Source organism: Xenopus tropicalis, chromosome 8, assembly GCF_000004195.4.
Source record: "Xenopus tropicalis strain Nigerian chromosome 8, UCB_Xtro_10.0, whole genome shotgun sequence".
Taxonomy (NCBI): Eukaryota; Metazoa; Chordata; class Amphibia; order Anura; family Pipidae; genus Xenopus; species Xenopus tropicalis.
In genome coordinates this window covers 68738206-68748888 of record NC_030684.2, presented here as the reverse complement: position 1 = coordinate 68748888, position 10683 = coordinate 68738206, and the positions used below count along the sequence as shown (strand labels likewise).

At 37.1% G+C, this 10683-nt stretch overlaps 1 protein-coding gene across 1 annotated transcript in view; it reads right to left on the bottom strand.

The window, feature by feature from the left end:
- Positions 1-1935: 1935 nt before the first annotated feature.
- slc9a6 (solute carrier family 9, subfamily A (NHE6, cation proton antiporter 6), member 6) overlaps positions 1936-10683 on the bottom strand; it is a 36951-nt gene continuing 28203 nt past the window's right edge. The window contains exons 14-16 of the mRNA XM_002932592.5: positions 9009-9088; positions 8536-8641; positions 1936-7079 (exon numbers count right to left, since the gene is read on the bottom strand). Of these exons, the coding sequence (XP_002932638.3) occupies positions 6819-7079; positions 8536-8641; positions 9009-9088 (447 nt within the window). The 3' untranslated portion in view covers positions 1936-6818. The remainder of the gene's footprint in view (positions 7080-8535; positions 8642-9008; positions 9089-10683) is intronic.

Sequence of the window (10683 nt, the reverse complement as noted above, 5' to 3'; positions counted from 1 at the left end):
AAATGTCCAAAATCATTTCCATCTCTCTTGGGGGTGTGGGCGGAAGCCAGAGCACTTGGCAGATAATGCCCAGGCCAGAATTAAACAGGAACCCTGAGCTGCAGAGCGGAAGTGCTAATAATTGCAAGTCACTGTGTCACCCATTAAGTTTTTATAGAAAATATATTCAGTGTAGATTTTTTAGGATACAGTCCCTATTGCATTCCCTATTGCTGTAAAGCACATCTATATTTACACAAAAAGGGAAACTACACCACTCTCCTGAAATATCAAAAATAAACAGAAAATTTTAGTAACCAGTGCAGAGATGAAATATAATGATTTAAAAAAAATAGTAAGATACTTAAGACACCCTACTTAACAGCACTTTGACACATCTACTATAAATAGGATATGTGGAAACTAAGAGAGCGTTGAACTCAAATGGATAAATAGAAAATAAAGATGAAAGACCCCTGTAGGCTCACAACATTTATGTATTCGCCTATGGGTGACCACTAACAAGTTGGAAACACACGGGCTGCAGCCATTGAAATTACTAACTACCCTCTTACTGGTCTGTAAACCTGTGGAATCCTAAACTACCAAGAAATAAGTGATGAGTAAAGTAAAAAGTGCTGGATTAGAAAAAAAAATGTAAATGTGATTCACCTGTCAGCCCTGTTTCTAATGTAGAAAAAATACACGTCAATAGTCTAGCCATAATAAACTGTAGATGGGACAACCTGATGAAACTGTGAAGGCACGTATACAAAACAAGCAAACAATTTCCAAAGAAGATGCTGTCTCGCCAGAATACAATGAAAAGCACACTTCTACCTCTGGGCTCAAATTTCCAGGGTCCCCTACAGTCCAGTGCCACATCCTGCTAAGAACGTTGTTACCCACTATTATTCCTAAATCCCTTTTTCTCTTTGATTCCAATGGATCATCAATTACTTTGATGCAGTTTGGCAGCGTCTGTTTAGGGGTACAGCTCTGCTTTTAACTGCCACAAAGAAGAGCAATGTGCGACTTTCGGTATGATAAAACTGGAAAAAAAAGCAGTGTTTCCAAGGTTATCCCACTGATGGGGACACATCTATTAGAACCCAATCATTCACACTGAAAATTTTGTAACTTTCCTCAAACTCATACAACATTAATCAGCTAATGATGATCTTGATTAACTCCCATTAGGTTTATTAAACACAAGTACCCAACCTTGATCTTGTCAACAAAATGACTATGAATATGTGTAAATCACAAAAAAGTCAGAAGCAAATTGCTAGCTCCTCTGAAGGAAAACTATACCCCCAAACAATGTAGGTCTCTATAAAAATACATTGCACAAACAAGCTCATATGTAAAACCCTGCTTCTAAATAAACCATTTTCATAAAAATATACTTTTTTTTTTTTTTTTGCAGTATGTGCCATTGGGTACTTCTAAATAGACAATTGCCATTTTAAAAATTAAGGGCAGCCTCCTGGGATCACAGCATTCACAGTGCACACAAACAAGCCACGGCACACATACATGCTAGGTCATATCAGCCAATTATTGGACAGAGTTCTGCCTTTTGCTCCCACACTACTTCCTGTTACAGTCAGAGCTGCATTATTTCTGGTCATGTGATTTTTGAGGGAGCACACAGCCCATCACTAAATGGTGGCTCAAGGGAAAAGATGTAAAAGGGCAATATTTACTGATATATATTCCAGTTTGGCAAGAATTTTTAATAGGTCACTTATCATAATATATTTTTGTTAAGTATTTATTCTTAGGCTATAGTTTTCCTTTAATGTTCAGTTTCTGTATTGCTAGCTGGCAATGATGCTCATGCAGTAATTAGGAAACACAAAGATTTTCTGAATCATCTAAAACAATGCTTCAGACATCAATGCAGAGAACAGGCATTTCTGTAAAAGCACTGTTTATTTTTTTTTTACAAAAAATGCCAATTAATGTAATAGCTCACTTTAACAAAGTCACTTTACACAATACACCAAAGACAAAATGTAAACAGTCTCAAAATTTGTTACAAATTAAAAAGCAAATGATTTTGTAAACCAAGTCAGAAATATACAACATATAACAAAAACAACAATATTTGCACACAAATTAATTTCACTTTTGGTGGGCCTACACAGCACAAAGGGTTACAATGATTTAATTTATGGTAATAAAAACACTGTGTTTATGGAATTCCTGCATAGTAGGAAAAAGACAGACAGGAGAATAAGATGATCAGTTGCATCACAGATGGAAGTCATTCTCAAAGTAGACTTAAATGTATGAACTTGGTTTAATTGTATGGTCACATGTACAAACAGCAGCCAAACCATTTGAAGCTATTTGAAGGTAGCCCAAAACTAAAGGCAGAAGGCGATTGGATCCCACTGAAACACACCCAGAAATGTGATTTTATTGGAAACATGCCCATCAGAGAATGTTTAAAGGAGCAGGAAAGGTAAAATCATATGGTGAGGGGTGCCAGTTTTCAGATTTCTCCATTTCTGCCCCACTTGAAAATCCAACCTTTGTTCAAGCATCCGGCCCTTTGTTTATGAAATTGCTGCATGAATCAGTCATAGATCCAAGAATATCTAGGTCAGCACAAACACTTTCACCCAATATCTCATACTAACTGACCTTCAAGCTGGGCTTGAAGCACATGGTCATTCCTACCCTAACTGGCCTTCAAGCTGAGCCCCCTGCCCCATCCCTCCCCCAAACAGCCTGGCAACCACTACAGTAGACCATGTTACTACATAACCCCATTTATTTCTGTTGTGATGCTTTCACCAAGAACAAGACATCTCCCCTTATTTCAACTTGATTGGAGAGCTTTGAAGGTCGTGTAAATAAGAAAGATTTGCAGATTATGATTGTTCGTTAGTGCTTTATTCCTTCAAAAATTTAGGATGGAGATCACATAATACATCAAGAGTATGCCAGTGGAGTCACAAGGGTAATGAGGTGAATGGGCTATAAGACACAGTGTGAAATATCAAGTAACATTATAAACTGGGAGTTCGTAGTAACCAAACTGCTTGACAAAGTGTCAAAAATACCTTTAATTCAGCAATCCTACTTCTGCTGCAGGTGAGGTGCTTTACATGCAGCAAATCTCATTATTTTGCTTCTAAAAGTACTTGGGACACTTTGCCACCCGTGGGTGAGACTTTCTCCCATGGCCAACAAAAGTCTATGTGTGCCATTATTATTAGTGCTTCTACTGTTAACTACCAGAATAGAATAATTGCCAATAAACTACCTTCACAGTTAAGAATGCGAGAATATCAAGCTAAATTGGTGAGTGAATGGCTATACCCATATGTGCTAGTTCCCACAATTACAAACCCAGCCCTTTTTATTGTTCAGTTTATTAAGCACTGGAATAAAATAGTACCTTCATACTGGAGCCTCAAATGTGATGCAGTAAAAAAACAGTTAGTGTCAATCTACTATCTTAGGCCTGTGGCACTGGGGTGTTAGCTTACAAGTTGTGTGTATAATTACTAACCACTTCTGCCATTTTACCCAATAGCATAGAGTAAAATTTGCGACTTTAAAGTCCTAATCTGTAATCGACTGCGCATGTGTGGTGCCCAGGACACCTAAAAGGATTACTGGCTCATTGGTGAAACTGAATGGCAGAGATAATATGCTGGGCCATTTTAAGGTTAGCAATTATATTCACTGGGGGTGCTTAACACATTGGCAAACCCAGTGAATTTCACTTTACTTGCCCGTAGTATCACTATTCCTAACTGCTTAGTATATTTTATTAAATGTGCTGTGTGCACAATGCTAACTGCTTCCTCCATGATTAAAATGTAAAAAGACAATATTATCAATGCCAAGAAGTAAACATATAAGATACTGAATTTATGAAAACAGGCAAATTCTAAATTCAAAATTTAACCAAAGACACAACACACTGAGCAATGCTGTTGGCTAGTTTCCTCACAACCTACCTGGCCACTGCTCTGTATACGAACAAATGTTTAGTTAAGGATTCATTATCTGCCTGACTGGGCATCCCCTAAGAAACACCAGTATTTAAGTATATTAAGTATCAAGGAAAAATGAGTCCCATCATATTGGAGCCTGAACTATGATGCTACAAATCATATATAAGTGTCTATCTACTATGCTAGGGTTATGCCACGGGGGGGGTTTGCATACAAGTTGCATACCTACTGGCTGGGAACACAGGGTATTTTGATCACCATTACCTTGGATTTTCACTACAGGTATGGGACCTGTTATCCAGAATGCTTGGGACCTGGGGTTTTCTGGATAAGAGATATTTCTGTAATTTGGATCCCCATACCTTAAGTCTGCTAAAAATTATTTACATATTGAATAAACCCAATAGGATTGTTTTGCCTCCAATAAGGACTAATTATACCTTAGTTTGGATCAAGTACATGGTACAGTTTTATTATTACAGAGAAAAAGGAAATCATTTTTATAATGCTTACAATGGAGTCTAAGGGAGATGGCCTTTCTGTAATTCGGAACTTTCTGGATAATGGGTTTCCAGATAAGGGATCCCATACCTGTAACTTGTGGATTTTACTACAACACAAAACATCACATGTAGTCCTTTTCTCACAAGATGTTTTTGCAAATTATTAGGGACTCTGAACAGTTATGTTCTGTAAATGTTGATACTGTTTACTAATCTATGTACTAATTGTTTAGGCACTACACATAAAAGTGCTTACATTTAAAAAAGGGAGGGATTCAATTTGCAGAAACTCTGCCATATACAAAACATTATCATTATTGTTAAGCCAACCCCAGAGAACAACAAAATAAAGTGACCTACAATCACATTTACAGCTAAAATAATAGAGACATCTTATTATAATAGCCTTATTAAGTAATACAAAAAGATAGCAGTAGTGCTAACAAATAAAGGCCAGCAGTAGTGCTAACAATAAAAAGCCAGCATATCTCACAGAAATGAAACACCCTAGGGTTGGTAAAGAAAATGGCTAAAAAGTATATATAAATGTTTATCATTCATTTTTATGCTATGCCATAGCAGGGGCATTCTTTGGTCATCACATGGATGTTACTTTTGAAGAATATTCCAGTTTGTAGGCAATGTGGCAGCTCCCATTTATTTATAGAAGTGGAAATATGCTAATAAATCTAGGTCATGCAACTGTGAAAATGCAAAAAGAGGCATAAAACAAAATGAAAAATAAATGAGAAAAACTTGTGATATTAATTTGCTTCTAAAAATATTATTGTCAACTGTTTTGCCTGAATGGAGATATAAACTAGTAGTGGTTTTAAGAAATACATTTTCTTATGAAACTCAAACTAGCCATTTATCACAAAGGCTTGCTTACATGTATTAATGCCTTGAGAGCTTTACCACTGATACGCTTATTGCCACATGGTGTACCGACTGCCACCAACTGTGACAAAGATTCAAATGCCACTACTTGCTCAGGTCACATATAATTCAGTGGAAATTATGGGTTACTAGGTGTCAGCTCATCCGCCAGGTTTTGTACACAACTGAATAGGGAATAACAATAATGATTATTCATGTCATGACAGTACCATTTTATGATGTTGATGACCTGATCTTAATTTCAAAGTGTATTTTACCTTCATTAATTTAGCTACACCATGTGACATACGTCAATAAAATAGTACCTGGTGAAGTCTTTGTTTGCTGAGACTACACGGACAATCAGAATGAGAGATCACAACATTTAAAGCAAGTTGTCACTATATAGCGTTTTCTCCTTTTTAAGTTAATGCAACATTTTTCCCACATCCTCAAAAATATGATGTATTACCTAGAAAAATGAATAAACAAGGTGATAAGGGTATAGTTCCCCTTTAACCAACAAAGCAAAGCCAATGAGGAACACTGATTTTCTAATCAAGGTTTCAGTAAATGTTAGACAGGCGTTTGGCAACTCATTACTGAATACACATTAAAAAAAAGTACTGATAAGTGCACAAACTGCATATAAAGTTAGGCACACTTTACACTGGTGAAAAAAAAGAATATTTCCGTTTCCTAGAGGTTTAAAACCAAAAATGTCACAATCCCCTGCTTCTTACTGCAACACTTCTGAGGGCATGCATTTACTTGTATTTTATGATAACCTTTGGCATGCAAGGTTCCTTTTTTTAAATGCATTGTCAGCTGGAAACAGTAAAAACATACCCCATCTGCTGCCTTTAACAAACTAAACTTGATATACTACAGGACAGGTCACATAGTCACCAGACTGGTTTGCCTGAATTCTCTCCATTACTGCACAAAAGTCTGCTAGAAAAAAAAATATAAACAAAGCTCAAAATACAAAGTAGCACTTCAGGACAATAAAAGGCCTTAGCATTTTAATTAGCCTAAAAAAAACAGCTAGCTGATATACAGTAACAATCCCAAGGCTACAACAATTGTTTTAGGCAAAAAAATGTTATTCTCTTCTTTTTGGCAGTGTGATAATTATAGGCCACACTTGTGTGCAAATATTTTATACAATGGAGTTGTTAAAGTGCAAGCAAGTAGTCTTCAAAATAATAAAACAATGACACAAGTTGTCTGTTCAAATGCTGTTGTTCCAAGACTGAGAGGGGACTGGGGTGGGAGGAAGTGTTCACCACAAATGACAGAAAAAATGAATGGGTTCTTCCTTTGCCATATAAATAGCGGTCAAACAACCAGAGCCATGCGTTAGGTAGTACAAGAGGTCGACATTATTTAAATACATGTAATGTATGAACGTTATCTTCGACACCGCTGAGGAAAACAAGGGGTTGAAAACCTGGCCACCCCCACCCAAAAAAAACTACTTAGGACTCTGCCTCCTTGTAACTTGCAGATTCACAGGGGGCTCGGATTCTTCCATGACAAGGCGCGTTCCTCTAAGTACAAGTTCATGTTCTCCACATGTAAGGTCCCGATCAAGTGCGTCCTCTGCACAGTTCCCTGTGCCCCTTCGCAAAGAGTTAGTGTCTTCTGTACTGATTGTTGAATCCCCGTATGTTAAACTGATGTCCCCATCATTCAAGATAAGATCAGAATCATCATCTTTTAGCTGTTCCTGGTTCTGAAAAAAAAAAAGTCTCTGTTTCACTATGAAATGAAAACCCATAGCAGAAATTTCCTGTAGGCTGTTCTCGTAAACTAAGGGGCTTTTATTGTAAGGCAGTGATCCCCAACCAGTGGCTCATGAGTAACATGCCTGTGTGGCTCGCCAACACTTTTTGTATCTGAATGTGGCTCACAAGTAAAAAGAATCCCTGGTGTAAGGGAACTTTCTAAATAATAGACATAAGGTATTACTAAAGCACTAACCATGGCTGTGGCTATGGGCAAACATTTTCCAAGTGTTTAATTGGGCATTGTTTGCATTACCCTACTACACTACAGTGTGGAAAATATTATAAATAGAAATGAGAACAACAGACCAGTAAAAGGGCTCTCCATGGAACGAGCAAGTAGATAATGGTCATGTCTGCTTTAATGCAGATTTTACTGGGTACTTTGGGACTAGGTAAGCAGCTGCATAGGGATATTGTAAATGTTACATGTCTTGTCATTTCTCGCTTAATTACTAATGCAAGGTGAAGAATGGTGACATGTATCAAATAGCAAAAGTCTACATAGCCTCAATGCCCTACAATACATGAAAAGACAGGTTCCCAAAACATTCCTTATTAACTCATATAGGTATATACATTCAATATACATCTTTAGAAGTAGCATTATTCTCAAATCACGCTGCTTTCCCTTTTAAAGGGGGTCACTGACCCCCTGTTTTAGTCAGCCACCATTAATGCTGCATTACATCACACACTAAAAGGGCAGTGCATGAATCATGCTCTCTGCATGTGCCTTCCTTTCTTAGTTCATTCCATTCCTCTGATTAGTTATATCAGTTATATACTGTGATATGGATTTAACAGCTATGTACCTCACAGCTATTATAAGCAAAGCATTAATGGCTCCTTTGCTGGGTTTGCCTATACTATTGGACATTTGAAATTAAAAGACTATAATTTATGTGTAAGGTGCAGTGCACAATGCTGAACCTCCAAAATATCTACCTTGCCTTTATAATTATAGCTTTGATAATACCTGGGCCCAACAGATTTATAGACAGTGCTCTGGTGAATGTATTAAAAAAAGAGAATAGGAAAAAGCAGGGTTCACTGTACATATGTAGTATTACTTCACTAAGCCAATAACAAAAGCTGGAGAACACAAAACGTAATGCTATTCATTCCAGCTGTGAATATAGTCAGCATAGTGAATCAGACTGACTAGTGCCAGTATCATTACTAGTACTAACACTATGACCAATCAGAACAACTGAGACCGGGAAGTATTAGTGAATTTAGGCTCTTTCCACAACTGGATTATTACACCCAAAACACTAGCAGTGTTAAAAATTGGGTATTAAACTAAGCTGATTCTGTCTTTGATTAAGTTCATGTCAAATTAGCGTCAGGAACAATAAGTAAAAATTCCACAGAGAATGTTACCTGCAGTGCAGTGCTTACCTCATAAGCCTGAGGGCTTGTCAGGCATCTTGCAAGAGGTCCACAGCAGCTGGGAAGTGTTGCTGTGAGAGGTGGGCCACTGTGCGTCAGGAGAGGTTTTAGATAGCTTTGAAAGTTAAGAAATATCAATACAATACAAAAACATATATCAATGTACAACAGGAAGCCAGAAAACCACACAACCATGTTTAAGTGTCCTGGCAATCCTTCACATCTTTTAGATATTACAAATTGGAGCACAATTTTTTTTTGTTAAAATAGGATGAACTGTAGCTGCATCTTGTTGGCTGTCACCTGCAAAACACTTTGTATTGGAGGAAACCTGATCCAGGGATTGGTCCAACTGCCATCTTAGAGCGAGGAAGGAATTTTTATCCCCCTCTGCGACAAATTAGAGATGCTTTAGAAGGGTTTTTTTTCTGTACTTACTTTTTTTTACAATTAAATTATTATTTCTTTAGGAAGAAGGATACTTGTGATCAAAGTTATACCACAGTCTAAATATCCATGCACTCTCAGCTTTTGTACTCCTGCGTTCATTCTCTGGAATCGCCTGAAAAGAACAAAAAAATAAAAAAAGATGTTCTTGCTATTTCTCATTGCAAGTAAAGTGCAGGCTATGGTTTTGAAACTTGATATACCCATATGATTCACGGTATCCCTATAGATGTGTGCCTTATAAAGGAATACCTCAGGTCAAGCATAGGCAACCTGCTTCACACTGGCTGTTGTGTAACTGCATCTACCATCAAGCCTCTGTGAGCTGGACCCAAATTTTCCTGACCGTACAAAAGTGAAAAGGTGTTTTTTTCTTTTGTGTGAATGAGTAATGGCATATCTACCCCTATTTTCTAAATACTTCACTATACATTATTTTGCATGTTTTGTGCAACTTCCAGAAGATGAGCTCAAAGATGACAAAAACCTCTCCATATCCGAGATCCTGTGTGCAACAGCATATATCCACATTATTATATTGCTGACATTTGCAGATTAGACATCCACAAATCCAATGTATAACTTAAGAAAGCAATGCTAGCCAGAAGTTACAAGAAATTCTTGCCACCACATCTGTCATAATGTTGCACAGCCTGGCCTTTCATTAGGGATATGTGCATAAATACATTGTCTGTGATGCTCTGTGTACTTACAGTGAGCAGCATTTTGAGCTAAAGCCAGTTGGCTCTTATTTGGGCCAATGTTTCATGCCAAATGATGTGCTTACAAGTTAATGTTACAATATGGTAACAGTGCACTGAAAGTTCCAAACCCACAGGAGAAGATGATCAGAGAGGTAGCCAATACTGCCACTTCAATCACACCACTTAAAATTCTGTAATATTTAAATCAAGGTATGTGCAGAAAGGTCATAAAGCCATAATGCATGTGTAGGCCTTAACATACAGGTTGACTGCAGTATAAGTAAGGTGAACATTAGAAATAAATGCTTGTAAAGAAAAGGTTGGCTAGCAGTCACAAAAGTGAAGCAAAAACACCTTTACGTTACAAATTCTGATATTATAGGAAATCAGTTTATATATTCGAGAAACTACTGCAAGACGTTATAGAAATATAAATGGCTTTAGTCTACTATAAAAACATATTCACTTATAAGTCTTGTAGAATGTGTAAAAGTGTCGTTAAATAACCACTAAAAACCGCTATAAAACAGTATTTGGATTACCAAGACAGAAGCTAAAATGCACCAACGCAGTTTCCCAAGAGAAAGAAATTACAATTTTGCTCTCATTTACTACCTTGTACTAGACTGATCCTGTCTGGCTGCTATTAACTTATTTTATTTATCTGCACTGATGAAATGTAGTACCTATGTTAGTAAATTAGTCCTATAATGACAACTGAAAACTTTTTTAATCTGACAACTGTTAAATTTTACTGCAAGGAGATTAAGTTACTCAATAGACGTCAGTGTTATTCCACTGTGATTAGATAGCAAACCATGAGTTAAGTGATAAGAGATTGCCACCCACACAGATCCATCAAGGCATGGTTTTACTGTGAGCTTCTGGATTGTTAACGTGTTACATCATATTTTAATAATCCAGTCCATACAGTACAGCTCAGCGTTGTTAGGATTTGTTTTCTCTAGTGGAAAAGGCGAATGCATCTCCATAGTATTACTGCTCT